The following is a 23,166-nucleotide window of genomic DNA, read 5'->3' as shown; positions in this document are numbered from 1 at the left end:
GGGCCCAGTGTGTTCATATAGGGTCCTTTCTGGGCTGTGGTCAGAGGGACATGTGGCTTTGGAAGAACGGTCGGAGAGAAACAACATTGCTGGCTCTGATGGAGGAAGGAAGCCGAGGAATGCCGCCAGCCTCTACAAGCTGCAGAGACAAGGAAATAGACTCTCCCCCACAACCTCCAAAGAGAAACGCATGTTGCCATCACTCTGATCATAGTCTGGCCTGCAGAACCAGGACTGGAAGATAATACATATGTGTTGTTTTAAGCCACCACGTTCATGAAATTTCTTAACAGCAGTAGTAGGAAGCTAATATACCTGCCAAGTAGAGATTGATTAATTTGGTTAATAAACAACAACTCCTAGGAAAAAGAATGACTCATATCCTAATGCAAGTCAGTGTAACCACCATCCTTTCTGAATATGAGTTCCAGGATACTGTAGAACAAAGGCTTATGCAAAAAGGGCAAGCCAGGAAGGACTTAATGGCAATTTCTGGCAGTTAAAGCATTTTTCTGTGTTTGGAAAAAAAAAGAATTCAGGCAGGGGGTAAAAGATAGAAGCTTCAAGAGACAGAAAAAAAAAAGTTAAAATGGATGGCAAAAGACCTTTCACATCACCCTAAACCAGCTGAGAGCCAATCCCCCTCCCCTACTGTCTTTGACAGCTGAGCATCCATGTACAGGTAGGAGGTATACACTCTCAGGCACAATCTTAAACCAGCCCAGCCTGGCTCTCCCATCTAATGCAGAGGAGAGGCCCACCTGAGCTTAGAAATGCTCCACAAACCTAAGCTCATTCATTGCTTAAAGAACCAGCTTCACCAAAAGTACTTGTAGGGAGCACCAGAGAAAGCCCATGACAGCTGGGCAGCAGGGTACTTAGAGGACAAGGAAGTCACGCTACTGATGTCACAAGAATGATGGGATTTTTCTCTTCACTTATTCAACATCTGTATACCAGGTGCAAGGCAATGCTATGCGCCAAACGTGGAATGTTCATGCCAATACAATAAAGTTACTACTTAAATTTTAAGATGTAAGTGAAAGAAGCAAAAGGCTACAAAAGCTGACAGCCAAGCAGAATAAACTGATTGTTGTTAGAAAAGAAATTATGTTCTGTTAGAGAGCCTTTGTTGTTTTGCTTCACAAGTCATGTGCTACCACAGTAGGTGCTCCTTTGGGCTGTTAGTAGATGAACTGGTTCATAAGCAACCACATTGGGGTAACCGGCATCATACTGCCAAGCTCTCCACCAGAATGATGGCTCAGCACACTACAGCAGGAAGTAACAGAATTATAAAGGAAAAAAGAGGGCATACCTGAGGCTCAGGTTCTCTGTCTGGCATTACCCCAAAATGACTTAAAATTTGTTCTTTCATGCGATCCTGGAGAGACGCGAACCAGGAAACAGACTGTTGATGCACAGAATCGTGGAGAGCGGCAAGTTCTTCATACTCTGGACCCTCCACCTGATCAGGGAAAGAGGCACAGCTGTGTGAACCATTCACAGTAATGCATGTAACACAGTCAGCGACCTCTGCACCTCCACTAAGTGGATTTGTGGCAGTTAGCATTTTAATAATTCATCAGTTTCACAAAAATGGTACATGCTCAATATAGAAATCTGTATTTTTTGCATAGTTGAAATCTATCAATTGTATCCTGATTTTTCTCTTAATACCATAATATAAGCACATTTCCTGTAATTTTGAATAATGTTCAATGGCTGCATGCAATTATATATTTGAGATACATGCCAATTTACTTAACTATTCACGTAAGTTATTTAGAATATTCTAGCTTTTTTATTTTTAAAAATAACACAATAATATAAACATTTATGGAAAAGTTGTTTTGTTTTGTTTTGCTTTTTTGACAAGGGAGGGAGGTATGGTTTCCTCAGTGTAGTTTCCTAGAGACCTTGACAGAATTACCAAGTCAAAGGGTGACATTTTAAAAATTGTATTCCATATCACCAAACTATATTCCTAAAGGCACGACAGGGCAAGACTACACTCATTACATTGGCCTGGGCTGATGGACTCCAGCTTGTGGTCGGCCACAGCACCTTAGACTGACCAAGCTTGGCCTCTGGTCCCTATGTCACTATCACATCTGTCATTTAAATTACGCCTCAGTCCTCTTCAGGAACACCTGGTAGAGGAGGAAGAGCATGGAACTGGGAATCACGGGGCCAGGGTTTGTTCTGGCTTCATCACCAACTCTCATGTGTGAATCTAGCCAGTCTCACAGCCTCGTTAGGGCAGAGTTTTCTCATCTGTATAACAGGAATAAACCATGAAGGTCCTTTCGTGTTACAAAATTCCAGTACCTACAAAAACTACGGTGTGCTGAGAAATTATAATATAATGCATATACCACCCTCAATTTGATTTATACAAATCAAATATTCATATGTGATAGAGGATTTTCTTATAAAAATAAGCTAAAATTATTTCATGTTGTAGCTGTTTAAGCCCCCATTTAAAATAAGCGCTTACACTATTAAAACTACAACACTATTAAAATCTACAACAACGGTCAATAAACCCTGCCGTCAGGTCTATCCATCCCACAGAGAGACCCTGAGAATTATCACTTTCAGCTGTAGCTTTGAAACCCAGCTTTCTGGTCCAGCCTGGGAGCTGGGCTCCCTGCTCTGCTCCCATGCACTGGGATGACCAGAAACAGCAGCTGGAGGAGGCACAGAGACAGTGTCCTGGGTGTGACTCCATTCACAAATCCTAAGTGTACAGCACTGCCCCCAAAATGACTTCCAGTGTGATGTGGGGTGGCTACGTACCCTCACTTCCACAATTCCAAATGTCAACCAAAGAATTTAAAAGAGGGATACAATAATTCCAAGGATTTCCTCCTTTTAAGTATTTTAAAATTTCTTGCTGCAGTATAATTTACAGACCAAAAAGTGCATAGATCTTGTTTAGCTCAAAGAGTTTTCTCAACTGTATACACCAGTCTGACCATCACCCAAAACCAGATAGACATTTCCACTACTTAGAAAGATTCTTCACCACTCCCTCCAGTCAATTACAAAGCCAACCCCACAAGCCTTTTCTGACTTCTGTCCCCAGAGTCTAGTTTTGCCTGTTCCTGGAAGTATACAGATGAAGCCACGCGGTATGTGTTCGTCCTGTGTCTGGCTTCTCTCACTTAGCATAATGTCTGTGAGAGTCATCCATATTGTTTCATGCACGAGTGGTTCATTTCTTTTTATTGACAGGTAGTATTCCATTGCATGAATGGACCACAATGTGTTTACTGACTCAAGTGTGATCAGCACCTGGGCTGTTCCTGGTTTGGGGCTATAATGGAGTAAGACTGATGTAAGTCTGTTGGAGAATCTCTCAAAACATTTTGCTAATTTGTCAAATTATATGTCCTGATATTTCTATTAGACACATGAAAAAATTCTTAAGGGTTAATAAATTCAAGTCTTTTATATTTAGCTTTGGGAGGTATTTTTTAAGTTGTAGATTTTGTCACGTTCTGAATTAATACCAACCTAGAGAACAGGGACTGACAGACTGCTGTTCATGAGTCAAACCATGCTCACCACCATGTTTCCGGAAGTCACATTTAATGGAAACCAGTCATGCTCATGCCTTTACACATAGTCTACGGCTGCTTTTGCACTACAAGGGCAGAACTGGGTAGCTTCGACAGAGACCATACGGCCTCTGGAGTCTAAAGTACTTATTAGCCGGCCCTTTACAGAAAAAGTTTGCCAGCTCCAGGGCTACAGCATCGAATACAAATCAAAAGCCTATTTTGCAATGCACAGGTTTACATGTTGCATAAGTACAATAAGGTCTTTTTTTTTTTTTTTTTTTTTTTGAGATGGAGTCTTGCTCTGTCACCCAGGCTGGAGTGCAGTGGCACGATCTCAGCTCACTGCAACCTTCAGCTCCCAGGTTCAAGCAATTCTCCTGCCTCAGCCTCCCAAGTAGCTGGGACTACAGGTGCCCGCCACCACACATGGCTAATTTTTTAGTAGAGCCAGGGTTTCACCGTATTAGCCAGGATGGTCTCAATCTCCTGACCTCGTGACCTGCCCACCTTGGCCTCCCAAAGTGCTGGGATCACAGGCGTGAGCCACTGCGCCCGGCCAGATCATTTTTTTAAAAGGAGATTTCTGTACCAGCTCCCAACTCAGGTAAAAATCCACTGAGAAAATAAATAACTGCTGAAGGCAGGGGCTCATGCCTGTAGTCACAGCGCTTTGGGGCTACTACGCTTTGGTCGAGGTGGGAGGACTGCTTGAGCCCAGGAGTTTGAGACCAGCCTGGGAAACACAGGGAGACTCTGTTTCAATGACAAACAAAATTTAAATTAGCCACGTGTGGTGGTGTGCACCTACAGTCCCAGCTACTCGGGAGGCTAAAGCAGGAGGATCGTTTGAGCCTGGGAGGTCAAGGCTGCAGTGGGCCAAGATCATGCTGCTGCACTCTAGCCTGCACGACAGAACAAGACCTTGACTCAAAAATAAATAAACAAATAGATAAATAAATAACTTAAGTGATGAATTAAGGACTTACGTAATATTGTCAGTACAAGTTTGACAAAGCTTTTCCACAATGCAGAGGGAAACAAGAGGACCGACTGCTATAAAATACACCAGTATGATAAGCCTTACCTTTTCATCTTCAAGATATTCAATGTCCGCTGTGTTATAGCCATCTCTGTGGCGGTGGCTTAGCACTCGGAACCGACTGATGCCAATCGCGTCTACAACAGAACTTCCATCAGGAAACGTTCTCACGTCCTTAATCTCCAGCATGCATCCATACTCTGAAAGCCTGAAAAGACAGGAGAAATGACTGTGATTTTTAAAATGCAGGGGGCCTTCTTTTTCCCTGGATGAGAGTTTACTTTTAAAAGGAATACAAAGCCACACAAAACAGTGTCTCCACATCAGACCAGCAAGGTTATTGTCGCTAAGAGACACGTGCACATGGTCGCTTCTGTTAGATGTTAAATATAGTGGTGATGGTGGCTGCAGGGGAAGGGCTCCAGGTGAGACAGGACTTGTGCCTTAGCAGTTCCAACGGGCTAGTGTTTTGGGAAGGACCCGAGAGATGGGAAGAGATGAAATCTCAAATGTGGCTCCTCAGCCACCTTGGCGGGGCACCATCAGGACTGCCCAGCTGGTGCCACGCACACACTCGGCTTTCCAAAGCTCTCCCCAGCTCTTACCCACACTCCGATTGTAACTATCACCCTTATCCTAGTGATATTCTCATGCTACCACGTGCCAAGCAACGCACGGAGCAGTTTATAATACATATGAATTCAAGCCCACACTTAAAATTTGATTCATCAAAAGTCAACAAAGTGAAAAAACAAGCTATGAGTTCCATGTGCACTGAGAATATAGAACACTAAAAAGAATGTGAAAAACGACAAGGAAAACCAGATAAACCACAAAACATATGTCTCTTGAACCCACCAGAGGGTGGAGATTGCTCAGGGTAACCAAACAAAGATCCCACAGGGAGAGAGTAGGCAGAGCCCAGGAAGAGACACAAAAGTGTGTAGGAAGCATTCAGCTATTTTTTTTTTTTAAACAAATTGCCAATGACCTTGTGTGGGCTGGCATCAGAGTGCAGGTCTGGAGAGCTGCACTCACAAAGGGAGTTTGCATCACACACCCGCTCCTGTCCACAGATAAGAGCCTCCTTGATGAGTCATGCCCTGCAGTGAGGCAGGCTTGGAGGAGCTGACGTTTATCTGGAGGCCTCTGCTGGTGCTGGTTGCTGGGGCAGCAAGTCCTCCACCTTCAAAGGCACTCAGCTCCTCCTCCCTCCTGCCTTTGCCCACAAGGTCTTCACCTCATTCCAATTCTGCCAGCTCTGCCCTCCCCAACCAAAGTGCCGTGGAAAGCAGTCCCCGGCCACTGCCTTCATCTCCTTGCCTCCCCTTCACTCCTCCATATCCTACCGTTCCATTAAAATGACTCCAAAAGAAGTCAGAGATGCCCTCTGAATTGCTCAAATCACTTAGCAGGCTCCTGTCTGACCTCCCTAAGGCACGGCCCTGCAGACTGTTGCTGAGCTAATGCTTCTGCTCTCCTGCACCCTCTCTAACCAGCCCGGCCCTTCACAGCCCCTACCTCTGCATGTCCCTCCTGCTCCATGCTGCCCAGGGTGGTATTCTAGGCTATGTCTATTCTCATTCCAAAGCTCTCCCCAGCTCTTACCCACACTCTGACTGTAACTATCACCCGTAACCTAGTGATGTTCTCACGCTACCACGTGCCAAGCACCACACACAGCAGTTTATAATATATACGAATTCAAGCCCACAAAACACGGAGGCTCAGAGGAATTAACTTCTCTAAGGCCACAGGGAGATTTAGAGCCAAAATGAGAACTCATGGCAGTGTGATTCTAAAGTTCTCATGGTGAGCAGCTTTACTACACATCCCCCAAATTAAAGAGCAGCGATGATTCAAACTGCCACCTGGATGCCTCTACTTATATACTTAATAAAACTCTCTCTTCCTGGTATCTAACAGGATGATCTCATTCATAGCATGGTGAAACTGGAGGCGCCCTGAAGATTCCTCTTCAAGGGAGGACTGAATGCCCCAGCAACCAGCAGAGGCCTCCAGACAAATGTCAGCTCCTCCAAGCCTGCCTTGCTGCAGGGCATGACTCATCAAGGAGCCTCTTATCTGTGGACAGGAGCCTGTGTGTGATGCAAACTCCCTTCGTGAGTGCAGCTCTCCAGACCTGCACTCTGATGCCAGCCCACACAAGGTCATTGGCAATTTGTTTAAAAAAAAAAATAGCTGAATTCTTCCTACACACTTTTATGTCTCTTCCTGGGCTCTGCCTACTCTCTCCCTGTGGGATCTTGTTTGGTTACCCTGAGCAACCTTCACTCTCTGATGGCTTCAAGAAATATATGTTCTGTGGTTTATCTGTTTTTTCTTGTTTTTCTTGTTGTTTGGATGGGAATAACATTCTTTTCAGTGTTCTATATTCTCAGTGCACGTGGAACTCTTATAGCTTATTTTTTCTCTTTGCTGACTTTAGATGAATCAAATTTTCATATATTCTAATTTACTAATCTCTCCCTCTGTTATGTATTCTCAGCACCTTGTATAAAAAAATCTTTCCCCACTCCTAATTATAAAGGCAGTCCCCAATATTTCCTCTTAAATGTTTTTATATTTTGTTTTTCACATTTCACATTAGGAATGCAAATGTGTTATTTTTTTATTTATGGCATAAGGTAAAGCTTTTTTCCCCCCCTCTCATTTGGACCACCCACTAATTTTCTGGGCACCCTTTACTGAGTAGTTTGTCTTTTCTCATACAATTGTCTATAAATTTGGCGTCCACATATGAGTGGACCTGTTTCGGATCTCTACATTATTGTGTCACTGGTCTACTTACTAAGGCTTGTAAACTTGATATTACAGGAATGTTCTCCTGTTTGTTCAGCCAGATCTGGGCTTAGTCTTTTGCTTTTCTACACGGATTCTAAAATCAGCTTGAGCAAGTCCATGAAGAAGCTTCCTGGAGATGCTGACAGGAATTACTCTGGATTTGTGGAACTGGATAGATATGGCATCTCTACGGCATTGAGTCTGTGCACCAACGGACATGGCATTTCTCTCCGTTGATTCAGACCTTCTTATCTTTCAATAAAATTTCAGAATTTTCTCCATAAAGGTCCTACACATATTTTAAAAAGATCTGTCCCTAGATATTTATGGTGGAAAATTCTGAGTGGCCCTAAAAATGCAGTCTCCTCTTCTTCCTGGGCACGTAGGTGGACTATATTTGCCAGGCTCCTTTGCAGCAGGTGTGAACAGGAGGCAGCCCCCTTTCTCCAGAGTCCTTTAAGAGCACGTGCGCCTCCTCCATAGCTAGCACTTGAATGCAGTGACCTCATCATGACCATGTAGGGCTGACAAGGCCCTAAGGGATGGGAGGGTCCTGAGTCCCCAAATCAGTCCACAGAGGGGAATGACCTGCTGGCTTGCAACACCCTCTCTGGACAAAGACGTGGAACGAGGGGAGGTGAAAACCAAGCTTAGTGTGTTTTTGTAAGACTGAAAATGATTTGGCTGTAGAGACAGAGAAAAAGCTTTGCGCAGGATATAGACATTTTTCTTTTTAAAATGTTTTTGTAGAGATGGGGTCTCCCTATGCTGCCTAGGTTGGTCTCCAACTCCTGGGCTCAAGCGATTCTCCCACCTAAGCCTTCCAAAGTGCTGGGATTACAAGCGTGAGCCACCAAGCCCAGCCGCAATTTTCCTAGACCTCAGAAGTTGGACTAGATTTGTTTGTATATAAATGGGGATAAAGAAAATTGCAGGCAGAGGGAAGCACAGAGGTGTGGAAACATGAGCTGTCACAAGAGAAGGGCAAGTAGCATGGCAATGGACTAGTGGGTGTGACACTTGAAAGGAAGAGGTGGGCAGTGAGGCTAGAAAGAAGGGATGGGACTGCATTGTGGGCAGCCTTGAACTTGGACTTTGTTATGTAACGGGAGCCACTGGAGGTTTTCAAGCATCAGCCTAAATCATTCTGCAAGAAAAATGACAAACGATGCCCTTCATTAGGACCCTTTGAACCAAATGCTGACAGTTCTTACCCTGCGTGCTCAGCAGATAAACACATGCCAAACCGCTTGGTGCCAGTTTCCATGCATCTTCTTATCATAAGCCGATAGCGGGGCTCAAAAACGTGGAGTGGACATGGGACCGTGGGGAAGGCCATGGCACACACAAAGATGGGGACGTCTCTGGTCAGACTGCAGAGCAAGGGGACATGTTATCTCAGATGTATGAGCTGTTAGATCAGAGGGTAGTACTGGCCATCAAAATAGCAAAAGCCAGCCAACCTCAGTTCTCCCCTCTACAAAACAAAACCCTCAGGCTAAGAGGGACAAGAAAGCCAAGGACCATAGCATGTGAAAATTCTCTGCTCACCCAGGTTTCCTGACAAATCTGTCTTATTTAACTTGAGGAAAGAGAACATGCTGAATTATATTACTTTGCTTGGAAAAGTTATACCTTTTAAGCACTCTAAAAAAATTCTGATAAAAGCAAAAACTACATAGTAGTCAAAGGCAATGAGTTTTAGATAGAAGAGTGGAAGAGTGATAAGATTGCTACTAAAATACAAAACTTTTACCACTTTAAAAGATGAAAACTGTCAAGCCTGCTGTGATTCGCAATCCTGGGTATTAGTTCTCATTCTCTCTACTTTTTAAAACTGTGCTTCACTTTACTCCACTTTGCAGACATTACATTAAAAATTTTTTGAGGTAAAATATACGTATACAATGTGCTATTCTTAAGTGTACAGTTCATCAGTAACAAATACATTTATATTATTTGCCTTTTATTTATTTTTAATATATAAATTATTTTTAATTATTTATAATAATTTTTAATATAGAGGTGGAGTCTTGCTATGTTGGCCAGGTTGGTTTTGAACTCCTAAGCTCAGGCAATCCTCCTGCACTGGCCTCCCAAAATGCTAGGATTACAGGCATGAGCCACTGTGCCCAGCCTTCTTTGCTTTTTAAATCCTGAAAAATTCAGTATCACTTATTTACATACAAAAAGCAACTATACAATTTTGTTAAAACACTTTAAAAATATCTTATAAAAAAAGAAAACAAATTCTTATAACTTCTTGCAATTATGTTTCCAAAAATATTTTGCAATTAACATCCTTTTCCATTTACAGACCAAGAGAGTTCTCTGCCATGAAAAGAAAATCTGAGGTGAAGCTGAAGTTGACAAAGTTCAATCTGAACTTAAGACCAAGGACACACAACATGAGCACTTACTTTGACAGCTCTGACATTTCTTCATCATAAATTCTCTTCCTATCAGACAATTCATCCGGCAAATATCGAAATATTAATTCTTCGGCCAGAACAGTTATGTTAAAGTTTCTGCTTGCCAATAACTGTAACAAAAAAAAGTCAAATGATACTGTATGGTAATTGATTCTAAAGGACGAAGCTTCCGAGTGGAAAGGTGAACAAGGAGGTGGTGGGTGGGATCTCTGAGCAGGTAAGAAGGAAAAGGGATGGAGAGGGAGGCAGGCCAGCCTGTAACAAGAGCAGGGGCAGCCCCTCCACTGTGAGAAAAGGCCAGGAGGAGGCGTTCACCTGGATGAAGGATGAGGCAACTCAATCTTGACAGCATCTACATTTTCAACCAAGTGCCATGATGTTGGTGAGAGGGGAGGAAGTGAAGTAGGGCATGTTGGGAGAGGAGAGACTTTTGCAATGATCAGCTTGGAGAGTGAAGAACTGGAACTACTAGAGAAAGAATGTAAGAATGATTACTTATGTTTTGAGTCTAAGACTTAAAATTTTTCATTTAAACTGACACCAATCTTCCCAACATTGTGTTTTTTTCTAGCTTTGTTGTATTACTTAGGATGCATGCAAAAGGCAAAGGTTGATTTTTTTGGATTGAGAAAGAGAGAGAGGGACCATGGATTAAAGCGGGATGTGAAGGGAAGGTAGGAGACTGAACAAGAAAGTGCTGGGATCGGTGGGTGGAAGGGCCACAATGTGGCTGAACTACTACTCTGTGTGTGCGTGTGTGTGTGCACGTGTGTATGTGTGCACACAGAGTAGTAGTTCGGTAGGCTGCACTGTTTTATTGCAGGCATGTATACTAGCATATAGTAGCTCTTTTCACTGACATTCTGATGCACATCAGGGACCACTGCAGGTGCTTTATTAGTCCTGAAAACAGTATAATACTATAGCTGTTCTCTCCACTGCGCTCATAAAGCTGTGATTCAGAAAGGGTAAGGGGTCAGTGCTGAGCCACCATGGCATAGCGAGGACCCCAGGCCTGGCGGGCTTCAGGGCTCTGCTCTTTCCTTGGTGGCCTGCTGCATTTCTGGGCTTGGGATGGCTCCACGTATTTCCAACACACCATGGCTGGGTGAGTCCTTCGCATACTGCCAGGTTTCCTTGTGGTTGGTGTGAAACAAACTAAATGTATTGCTGTGATTGACTGAGAACCAGGAGTTCAAACTTTGGAAATGCCTATGTTTGAGAACCACCATCACAGGGTAACTGGTAGAGAAACAGGCTATCATCTCACTCACAAAACTGCTTCATAATTGTCATTATTAATGACATAGGTATTTAATAAATGGTTTATGATGTCCTTTTATTGAAGAGTAATACAATAAAACATGGTCTACTTGGCATGATGCTAACCAAGGGCTCTGGAGATTCATATATAATTGATGATTCAGGTCCCTGGTAGTGCATGCAAAGTCATCTATGCGCATGATGTGACTCCCGCATTGAAGAAAGACAAAACTATAATTTTGGATTTTATTTCACTTTATAGCATTCTAATTTCTGGAACATTAGGAACCCATGTATAGTTTGCATGTAATCATTCATTCATTCATTCAACAAAGACTTCTAGAGTCTCTGGTGTATGTGCTAGTCCCTGGAAATACAGGGAAAACAGGTCATAGGAAGTCTCAGTACTTAAGCAGCTTCTATTCTTTTTTTTTTTCTTTTTGAGACAGAGTCTCGCTCTGTCGCCCGGGCTGGAGTGCAGTGGTGCAATCTTGGCTCACTGCAAGCTCCACCTCCCGGGTTCACGCCATTCTCCTGTCTCAGCCTCCCGAGTAGCTGGGACTACAGGCGCCCACCACCATACCTGGCTAATTTTGTTTTTGTATTTTTTTTTAGTAGAGACGGGGTTTCACCGTGTTAGCCAGGATGGTCTCTATCTCCTGACCTTGTGACCCACCCGCCTCAGCCTCCCAAAGTGCTGGGATTACAGGCGTGAGCCACCGCGCCCGGCCAAGCAGCTTCTATTCTAGTGCCGACCTCCAGCTATCACTTCTTCAGTCAGCCCCCTACAAGGCAGCATCAAAACAGAAGTGAGTAAGGTCTGTGTTGTAAACAGGGCTCACACATACATGCATTTTATTCTTGTAAGAACAGATGAGCCTGTTCTGGCCCAGGCAGGCACCAAAACAAGAGGCAGTGGGTCCGTTGCATCTACTAGCAAGAAGAGACAGCAAATGCCCAGAGGAAAACTGCACAGGGGCCACCAAGGAAACAGCTCTGCAGACTCAGAGTACAGTCACCACTGTGACACACAGTGCACAGCACAATAATTGATGTTCACGAGAACTCTGAAGAATTTAAAAAGATTCAGTATGCATGCAATTTAATAAAGCAAGTATGTGCATACAATGTTTTAGAAAATGTTTTCAATTGTAACTAGTTATTTTAATGTTTTGGCAGTAAATTTTAAAGGTTATAATTATTTAAAACTTAAGTATAATATCTCCTCTTATCACATCAGATTTAAAAAATAAATTTTACTGTACATTTGTAAAAAGAAAAAAAACTTTATCCTACTTAAAATGCATTCAATAAGTTTAATCTCTGGAAAGTAATTAAGGCAAATATTATCAGTCTCATTTAATGAATGCAAAACAAAAGAAGACACTCCCCACCCCCTTAAGATGTTATATGACTTGCTCCATAGAAAGTTCATGGCACTAATAGGACCACAGCCCAATACAGCTGATATGGATTCACTATTTCAGAAATTGATCAGAAGGTCTTCAGCTTTTAAATACTCTTCATTGTATTTACCATACCTAACGTAAATGGATTTAATAGTTTATATTGGGGCTAAATATCATTAAATAGCTTCCCCATGGGACCCGAATTTTACTGGTTTTGATTTCAGACCAAAGACAATAATAACTGACAACTATAAAAGCCCTAAAGGGACTCACCAGTGGTCAGAAATGATCAAGTCTTCAATCCTACGAAAAACTCTCAAGATGAAAAAGAGAATTCCTGGAGCACATTAAGTGCACCATGACAACGTCTCAACCATTTACAATGAACGTAATGTAGGGTTCATAATGTTAGCTATTTTCAATCTATCTCAACTAAAATTTCTACCTAAAAATGTCCTTAACATTTAGCAATTTCTGTATGTCAACCTTCCTTGTGTATTTCTTGATTCATCAAAGAGATGAGAAAAGACCTATCTTTGATTGGAGAAATCTCAGTTTCTTTAACAACTGGGTGGGGGAAGCAACACGAGACAGGGAGTAAGCGTCCACCAAGGTATGAGAGGAGGAGCTGTCCCGTCATTTCCTAAAGTGTACTTACTTCCGAAAGTTTGTCTTTGCACAAAGGACAGTGTGGGGCGTGGTCAAGGCAGCGCTCAAGGCATTTTAGGCAAAATGTGTGTCCACAGGGCGTAGTGACAGGTTCAAAGAGCAATCTGGAAGAAAATATCTGTTTTCAGCCAGAAATGTCCAGGACAGACTTTCAAATCATGGACTGGTTTTTGAAGGATTCCTTATGCAATCCCCTTTCTGTTCTAGAAATCACTTGCATGCACTTTCATTTTATATCTTATTAAATCTTTAGAAAATAAATCAATTATTACTGAGCTCTCCATAGTTTCCGTGATAATAAAAAGCCCATTACACTTTGGTATACGTTTCAGAAAGGCTGCAGTTTTAAAAGAGTTGCACGGATTCTGTACCATCCTACCTCATGCAGAGGGCACACTCAAAGTCAGTTACATCAAGCGAGAGCCCCTGACTTTCTTCTGTCTCAGAGTTTGGGCTCCTTTGAGGTGAGAGATCTGAATGTGAAAAAATTTAAAACGCTGTAATTAACACCTAAGCACCTGAACAACAGCATGCAAGAAATGTATTTTCTCTGGACCAAACGTGTTGTATCAATGTAACAAATCACACTGGGCAGAAATAGTTCCTGCCCAGTTAACAGTATACAGCAATAATTTATCTGGATGGTAAGCATGAATAAAATTTTAAATTATAGCTAAATTTTCTCTGCTATTTTTGACTATGAAGTCTTTGCAGTATAAAACATCTAAAATGCTCTATAATCTTAGAGCTGATATAATCATTTCATTACTAATATTAAATGGTGTAAAATTTTAAAAAATATATTGAATACCAGTTAACATTCTATCACTTTGGAGTCACAGAACTGCCTGATGAAAACAGTTCACTGACCTTTCTTGGGAATTTTTCCAGGGGCGTTCAGGTCAGGTGCATCCTCCACGTCATCCGGAAACTGTCTCTTTAAGCCAGCGCTGGGTGCTGTTGGAAGGATGCTTTCTAATGCCTTTTTATCCTCTTCAAAGTGTAGACCCAGTATAAAATACAAAACTGAAGAATTGGTATTTCCAAGCGTATCAGATTTCTCAGATGAATTCTGGTTAAGTGGGAAAAAAAGGAATCCTGAGTATTAAAGAAATCATAGCATAAGAGAAAAAGAATGCAGAAGTCTGTACTAGAAATCTTTGGGGAAAAAAAAAGGGGGGGCATACACTCTTCTTCATAATTGGTTTCATCTATTAATTTCTAAGATGAGCTTTATTCTTTTCACAGCAAAATACAGGATAATTTCTTCCTGAGCCAGGGCAAGTGAAAAGCTATCTTCATATGCAATCTGTCTGTCTGTCTATCTATCTACACACACACACACATACACACACACACACGTACACACATAAAATCATATATCATATTCAAATCATCCCTTTGCTTTATTTTTTTTTAAATTATACTTTAAGTTCTAGGGTACACGTGTACAACGTGCAGGTTTGTTACATATGTATACATGTGCCATGTTGGTGTGCTGCCCCCTTTAACTTGTCCTTTTACTTTATTTTCTCCAAGCCAAAATAACTTCAAGTCTCCTGCTGTTTGGGGTGATTTGGTGGTGTTCTAAAGCTTCTTTCAATCTTTAATCATTTTCATTACTTCCATAGACTTCATGTAAAAGTTCCAACTCCCAGGTTGAGGAGCTACAACTGGTCTTGAGAAATATGTCTAACTAACATAATGCCATAATGTGTGAATAATCTGTAAACTGTTTAAAATGAAGCAACTACGTAAAGCTTAATCAAGAGAATCCTGACAAATGCATGCACATCATACCTCCGAGCTCCCTGCATCACCTTCTTCCAGCAGAGCCTGGGCATTCATGTGGCTGTGACCCTGAGCCTTTAATCTGCTTTGGATGGAAGATGTTAAATTTTCATGCACATTTGCTGTAGCTGAAAACAGCACTTCACACATTACCTATAAAATTGCCAAGAAAAGAAAAAATATATATTTTAAAACACTTTTGTAAAAATATAGTATGTCTTATAGATTCAGAGGAAACTAAGAGGCCAAATAAGCCTAAAATGTTGAAAAGAATAATTTTAACTGCCAACCTTTTAAAATCCAAACATTTTTGAAACCAGAGTCAATATTTTAAGTTCTTTTAGCTTCCAATCCCTTTCCATCTTACACTTCCCAATGACAAAATGATAGCAATACCACTTCCTTCTACCTGGTCCTTACACACTACATAAAATCTCCCCTAAAAGCCACACAGATAAAAGAGAAAGGGAGTGTAAAGGTTGCTGGGGGCCTTGAATTAAATCTAAGCTGTGATCACCCACAGGGATGAGGTCACTATACAGAACTGCTTTATTTATGAGAACCAGAAGACCCACCTCGTAAAGAACTTTAAAGGAAGAGAGAGGGAAAGGCCCTAATTGTGGTTCAAGAACTAGGGAGTGGCATTGGTGGGGGCAGGGGAAGGGTGGTCAGCAATGGCCAGTTAGGCATTCTAGCTGACACCCAGTGCTAGCAGACACTCAAATGGTCCTGTCAAACCTCATGGCTTCAGCTGCATCCAAGGCTTGAGGAAAGCAGAAAGGAGTGACTGAAACCTAAACAAAGACTCCTCCCACTCTCCACTGTTCCTCATGGTTCAAGGTGAGTGTGCTAGAATCCATGGCCCTGCAGCAACGCGCACCACCACCCTCAGCAGGGACATCAATGTCCTCAGCCCCAGCTCTGAGTAGCCTCAGCAGAGCTGCTGGAGATGGAGCCACATTCCATGTGAACAGGCTAACACTGTTTTTGGTACCGTCTGTGATACAAGATATCTATCAGCCATAGAATGTCCAGGGGAAAACACCATGTCTGAAAAAGCTCCAGGTAGACAACAACCCAGAAGACCTAAACCCTGGTCCAGGAACCTTGGTGAATGTGCTTCATCTCTTTGACCTTGGGCTGACTTTCTCAGAAAAGTGTTATGAGAATCAGTTGAGATATGTTTTAAGATTCTTAGGAAGTTTCCGTATAGGACAAAGCAGGTAGGGATAGCTGAATAGCAGGCTGAAGATGCAATATTATTTTGACAAGTTGAAATGATGGCCAAAAACCAATGAGTGACACTGGTCAATTGAACAACTGTCAGGACAACTGAACAGGACTAATGCCAATCAATTGCACAAGAGAAGATAAAAAACAACATTGCTCTGAAGTTCTTACTTTTAAAAAAGAGGAACGAGGTATTTAAAAATAAACATGCCCCTAATGTGAACACAAGTGAAGGTAAAATTTCACCAACTGTGGCTGTCAAATGTAGATGCTAAAACACAGGGTACATTAGAACACATCCAGAAGAGCATATCTTAGAAACGCCACTCTGTGAGAAAAGAATGTTTGGCCCACAGGGTGACATTAAGGCAAAGATAATAGCTGTTCCCAAACATCTAACGTGGTTTGAATTGTACAAGGAAGAACTGATTCATTTTCTGTTGCTCCAGAAAATAGAACTACACAGGTAAGTAAAAATTACAGGGTAAATACGTGGTAGAAGTTGACAATAAACAGGGAAGCGCAAACATAAAAACATAAAAACGCTGGTCATTGGAAATGCTAAGTAAATATCAGGTAACTATCGTATAAGCTTTTTAACAGGACAGATTTCCACATTCAGTGTGACTGGATGATGGGTAAAAGAGCAGGTATTTCTGCACTATGCTGGTGAAGCTTTGCTGAAAATTACAGGTCACCCTATAGAGCCGAATTGATACATTTTACATATATCATAATGTCTTTTATGAAGCTTCTACACAAACTATAATAACCTTGCCTAACATGTGTCTTTATGTCAACAGAATCGAGGCATGTTTACACTGTCTCATGAAACACTCTGCTTTACCCAGAGACAAAATATAATGTTTACCTAGAAGTTATCCAATGTATGAACCTTACAATTATTGCCATGTGTTTTTTATTGCATTATCACGAACATTCAGAATTATATTTCTTGTTTATTTCACATGCAAGGGTTACTCAGCATGGACATGAAGGCTATAAATAAGACCTGATAGAGAAAGTCCTTTAACAGAACTCATACCTTCTGTGCTTCTTTCTTCACAGAGTTACATTCAGGATTCAGAGCAAGGCAGTAGAGAAATTCCTTTAACACTTCCTTACTTCTTCCCAATCCAGAAAGAGCCTGAGCTTTTACTTGATGTCCCTAGATTCACCGAAGACAAAGTGTACATTTTTAAAACCCAGCATGATTATATACTTGAATACAAACTTCCCTGAACAAATTTATTAGAACAATTTGTTTTAATTTCACATTACATAGAATAAACAAAGCCCATCAAAGGATGACTCTATCGCTACTTTCTCTACCCTGGAAACTTAGCAAACTTCAATAGCTCATAAATACAATCTACAGTCAGAACACAGGAGCTACCATACCTGAAATGTTCTGCTCAAAGGAGTTCTAAGGGACGTGCTAAGAGAAAACTGGCTATCCACTTTAAATTCATTCAGCAGTTACAGGTCATTACCATCTTCCTGCCTTCCAGGAGTTTACAGTCTCATGAGCTAAGACAGACACGACTAAAAACAATTACAATACAAATCATAATATACTAAGTGCCACAATAAAAGTAAACAAAATACAATATGGATCAGTAATTTCCCATGGCATTTTCTTTTCATCTTATGAATGCAGTATTTTCTCAAATCTATAAAAACACTATTTTTGTTTCCTTTTTTACTGGTTTACATATAGTTGAAAGACTTTCTCTTAGCACTTGGAATATGTTGTTCCAATGTCAACCAGCTTCCACAGTTTCAGATGAGATGACAACCATAAATATTATTTCCCTGTATGTCATTTTTCTCATTCTCATTCCATGTCATTTTTCTTTACTGCTTTCAAGACTTTCCTTTTATCTTTGGTTTACAGCCTAGCCATTTGATTATGACTTGAGTTTATCATTGCTTATAAGTTGAGTTAACCTTCTCGGATCTGAAATTAATGTTTCCCACTAAATTTGGAAACTTTTTACCCATTATTTCTTCTTTTTTTTCTTGCCAAACATTTTCTGTCTTCTTCTGAGATTCCAATTGCACATACGTTGTACCACTTCATATTGTCCCACAAGTTTCCAAGATTCTTTTCATTTTTCTTTAATCTTTTTTCTTTCTGTTTTTTGCATTGAATAATTTCTCTTCCTATAGATCTATCTTCAATTTCACTGATTATTTTGCCATGTATAATGTGTTATTAACCCTACCTAGAAATTTTAAATTTCAGCATTGATAATTTTTATCTCTAGAATTTCCTTTTTTTTTTCTTTTTTAGAGACAGGGTCTCACCCTGTTGCCCAGGCTAGAATGCAATGGCATGATCACATCTCACTGTGACCCTTAACTCCTGGGTTCAAACAATCTGCCTCAGCCTCCAGAGTAGCTCAGACTACAGGCACATGCCACCCTGCCTGGCTAGTTTTTTAATTTTTTTGTAGACTTGGGGTCTTGTGATGCTTCCCAGGCTGGTCTTGAACTCCTGGCCTCAAGTGATCCTCCTGCTTCAGCCTCCCAAAGCATTGGGCATACATACATGAACCATGAACCCAGCCAGAATTTCCATTTTTTATAGTTTCCATCTCCCTGTTGAGATTGCTCTTAAGTCAAAGGTACCATATTGTCCTTCAATTCTTTGCATGCAATTTAACTCTTTGAACTTATGCATAATAGCTTCTTCAAAGTCTCTTTGTGGAAAATATAATATCTGGGCCCACTCAGAGACAATTTTAGTTGACTTTTTTTTTTTTTTTTTTGAGACAGAGTCTTGCTCGCTCGTCCAGGCTGGAGTGCAGTGGTACAATCACGGCTCATTGGAACCCCTGCCTCCCAGGTTCAAGTGATTCTCCTGCCTCAGCCTCCTGAGTAGCTGGGACTACAGGCGCCTGCCACCATAACTGGCTAATTTTTTTTTTTTTTTTTTTTTTTAGTTGAGATGGGGTTTCACCATATTGGCCAGGCTAGTCTCAAACTCCTGACCTTGTGATCCGCCTGCCTTGGCCTCACCAAGTGCTGGGATTATAGGCGTGAGCCACTGCACCCAGCCTCCATGGCTCCTTTTTAAGCCTTGTGGTTCTCCCTGATGCCTATGAAATTTGGAAATAAGCCAGGATTTGGCCAGAGCTGGGAATCATCCACTCCGGGATTTCTCTGCTTTTAGGGATTCCCCTAATTTCCAGCTCTTCTGTTAGAACTCGGGAACTCTGAACTCCTGGTACTTTCACGTAGTGATGCTGAGTGTTTGTCCCAGTACTGTTTTTGTGCAGCTGCAGCTGTGGAGATAGACAGAACTCAGGGACCGAAAAGACAAAACAAAAAAACAAACAAAAACCCCCACACAATTCTTTTCCTTTTCATGTGCAGGTTTTTTTAGAAACTCTCCTCCAGCTTCTGTTTTTGGATGTTTTATAGTGTCTTTATTTTTTTTAATACAGTTCTTATAACTGTTTTCCCCTCTGGATTCACATGACGACTTCACTCCTTCACTATTACCAGAAGTAAACCACTACCCCTGTTAATGTCATTTTAATTATTTCTGTATAAAAATTCTCCAGAACATTGGCAGCCACTGATGGGTAAATGTGAAGGTCTATTTTCAGGTCCTGTCTTACTGCACTTCTCTCTCCATTGTTTGAAATACCATGACTGTGCTGATGGTGCCCAGGTTCCATCTCCAGCACCAACATCTCTCCTCATGCTTGCTGTCTATTCACACATTGCTTACCTTGCAGCCCTCTGGAAGAGCAGCCATTTCAAAAGACATGATGAGTATTTTAGACAACAAATCATCAGTGTCATCCCTGAGCTCCCTGAAGTCTCAAATACACTTCAGACAATCAGTGATTCATCTATGGGACTTTACATTGATAATAAATGTGAAGTTTTACTAATTTTCTTATTCTCCTTTCACAAAAGCAGAATCACAAAAGATTCAGCTTTTGTGGAGCCTGAATCTTACATAATGTGGAAAGTCTGTTTAAGGAAAAGTACAAAATTGTTATTATTATTATTTTTTGAGATGAAGTCTCGCTCTGTCGCCCAGGCTGGAGTGAAGTGGTGCCATCTCGGCTCACTGCAACCTCCACCTCCCAGGTTCAAGTGATTCTCCTGCCTCAGCCTCCAGAGTAGCTGGGATTATAGCTGTGCACCACCACACCTGGCTAATTTTTTCTTGGCTATTTTGTGTGTGTGTGTGTATTTTTAGTAGAGGCGGGGTTTCACCATGTTGGCCAGGCTGGTCTTGAACTCCTGACCTCAAGTGATCCTTCTGCCTCAGCCTCCCAAAGTGCTGGGATTACAGGTGTGAGCCACCACACCTGGTCAGGAAAAGTACAAAATTAAGAATACAAAGTTGCTAGGGCCCCTTTCAGGCCTTATAAAAGTCCCCAACTTTCATGTTTCAGTAGCGTCTAAATTTGCTTCGATATCAAAAGTTCTGAGAAAATAATACTGTCTTATATGCACAAAGAACTTCACGTAAAGTTTCAAGTTTTTCATACATGTGCACAGAATCTCAATTGAGATTTGCATTTTTTATACCACAGTGTATCAGTAAATATTTACTAACTGAATTAACTGGTTTTTAAGTAATTTTAAGTCTTACAAGTTCGCTGTTTGGGTAAGATCAAACTAATCATGTGCCTATATCTATTTCTGCAAATGGGCAAATATTTTGCTGGCAATGGATTATCTCCAGTTGCTCCAAAAGCTTCGAATCATTAGCCATGATGAATATTAGCCATGCCTGGATGCTTGAAAGGGCAGTTTTGCTTGAGTAAGGCACACTGCTGTAACCCACCTCCCCCCAGAATCTAGAAGTGCTTCTCAAAGTGCTTGGTTCTAAAAGAGCTTCCATCTCAGCTTGATCACACTCAGCCACCTTAGTCTTCCCCTCAGTGAACTTACTTCCCATCCCCTTACCTTACCTTCCAATGGCACTTCTTCCCCAATCCTTAGTTATAATAACAAACTTAGAATATATCTTTTACTATCTTAAACTTACTTTTTTTTTTTTTTTTTTGAGGTGGAGTCTCGCTCTTTTTTTTTTTTTTTTTTTGAGGCGGAGTCTCGCTCTGTTGCCCAGGCTGGAGTGCAGTGGTGCTATCTCGGCTTACTGCAACCTCCGCCTCCCGGGTTGACGCCATTCTCCTGCCTCCGCCTCCCGAGTAGCTGGGACTACAGGCGCCCGCCACCATGCCCAGCTAATTTTTTGGATTTTTAGTAGACACGGGGTGTCACCGTGTTAGCCTGGATGGTCTCGATCTCCTGACCTCGTGATCCGCCCGTCTCGGCCTCCCAAAGTGCTGGGATTACAGGCGTGAGCCACCGCGCCCGGCCTAAACTTACTTATTAAACTACGTTTTGGCTGAAGCTGCTCTTCACTGGGCATCTGTCAAGAATTGAGGTCCACAAATTTGCAGTAAACCCTGCAGATATGACCACCGTCTCATACCATCTCAAACACTAAATATTCATTTGCTGCCTCCCTTGACAAGTTATAATTAGCCACGTACCTCTGTAGAAATTAAGTCTATCTTTTGTCAGAGACACACTGTCAAGTTTTTAGCTCAAAGAATACTACGGAGAGGAATCTAGCTTCAGAGGGCAATGCAGAGCTGCTGTCAGTCAGAAATAATAGTTATAATTCATAATAACTAAGGCTTGATCATTACTGATAGAAATTAACTCAGAAGAAGAGTGGCAGGGGAGAGGAATTGGGGAGACGTCAATCAAAAGATACAGAATTTCAGTTGAACAGGAGAAATAAGTTCAAGAGATCTATTACGATACCATATGTTGACTATGGTTAATAACAATGTACTGTATTCTTGAAAACTGCTAAGAGAATAGATTTTAAGTGTTCTTACCACAAAAATGGTATGTGAGGTTATGCATATGTTAATTAACTTGATTTTGCCATTTCTCATTGTATAGATGTTTCAAATCTACATATTGCACCTGATAAATTATATAAATTTTTGCTTGTCAATTAAAAACATAATTTTAAAGAAGAATGGATGAAGGCATAGGAGAAAGGGCATTTGAAATTGGAGTCTAAACTTTTTTTTTAGGGAAGCAAACAAGCAACAAAATAGATTTCTGAGCTTAGTCCAACAAACATCTGCTTCCATTCTTGGGCTTATCCCTAAGTTGAACTCGACACTCAGGCTAACCTGAAAGCATTTGTTTTAAAAGATGGGAGGGAGGCTGCGTGCGGTGGCTCACGCCTGTAATCCTAGCACTTTGGGAGGCCGAGGCAGGCAGATCATGAGGTCAGGAGATCGAGACCATCCTGGCTAACACAGTGAAACCCTGTCTCTACTAAAAAATACAAAAAATTAGCTGGGTGTGGTGGCACGCACCTGTAGTCCCAGCTATGTGGGAGGCTGAGGCAGGAGAATTGCCTAGCCTAGGGGACAGAGCGACACTCCGTCTCAAAAAATAAAAAATAAATAAAATTAAAAAATAAGAGATGGGAGGGAAAAAGGGCAGGCTTCCCGGTGCTTGTCTACTAACCTGGCTTAATGTCTCTTTAATGTTTATAAAACAAAGTTGATATAAAGTAATATAGCAAATATTTTTAATTATTAACTGACTAAAAGAGCATGCTATAGCTGTTAATTTCAAGTTCTTTAAAACTTTAAAATTCAAAGATTCATGAAAAGGCTTTTATTCTTTGGCTTCTTAAACTTCTCTAAGTATAACTTAAGTTATCATTATTAGATCCGCAAAGTTCGTTTTTTGTCATGAGAGAAATAGTAAACCTTTCCAATCAAAACACAGAAACTAAAATTAGTGTAAAATGTACACAAAATGTTAACTCTTTCACCAATAGCATTGATTTGTTCATATGCATATTAGGACCCAACAGCTAATCATGATCATTATGTGATCTTCCTATTTACATTATAATTTTAAATATTTTTTCTTCACTTACAACT

The 23,166-nt window shown here is 41.2% G+C and overlaps 1 protein-coding gene across 1 annotated transcript in view; it reads right to left on the bottom strand.

Annotated features, from left to right (window-relative positions):
* The window catches only part of LONRF2 (LON peptidase N-terminal domain and ring finger 2), a 49,671-nt gene that overhangs the window by 12,106 nt on the left and 14,399 nt on the right, over positions 1-23,166 (bottom strand). Inside the window, exons 3-11 of the mRNA XM_014343901.4 lie at positions 17,253-17,375; positions 14,987-15,130; positions 14,057-14,258; positions 13,566-13,659; positions 13,176-13,290; positions 9,834-9,955; positions 8,628-8,786; positions 4,654-4,816; positions 1,319-1,468 (exon numbers count right to left, since the gene is read on the bottom strand). Of these exons, the coding sequence (XP_014199387.2) occupies positions 1,319-1,468; positions 4,654-4,816; positions 8,628-8,786; positions 9,834-9,955; positions 13,176-13,290; positions 13,566-13,659; positions 14,057-14,258; positions 14,987-15,130; positions 17,253-17,375 (1,272 nt within the window). The remainder of the gene's footprint in view (positions 1-1,318; positions 1,469-4,653; positions 4,817-8,627; positions 8,787-9,833; positions 9,956-13,175; positions 13,291-13,565; positions 13,660-14,056; positions 14,259-14,986; positions 15,131-17,252; positions 17,376-23,166) is intronic.

This window comes from Pan paniscus, chromosome 12 (assembly GCF_029289425.2).
Source record: "Pan paniscus chromosome 12, NHGRI_mPanPan1-v2.0_pri, whole genome shotgun sequence".
Classification (NCBI taxonomy): domain Eukaryota; kingdom Metazoa; phylum Chordata; class Mammalia; order Primates; family Hominidae; genus Pan; species Pan paniscus.
Note: the sequence above shows the minus strand (reverse complement) of the source record. Positions and strands in the feature narration are given on the sequence as shown.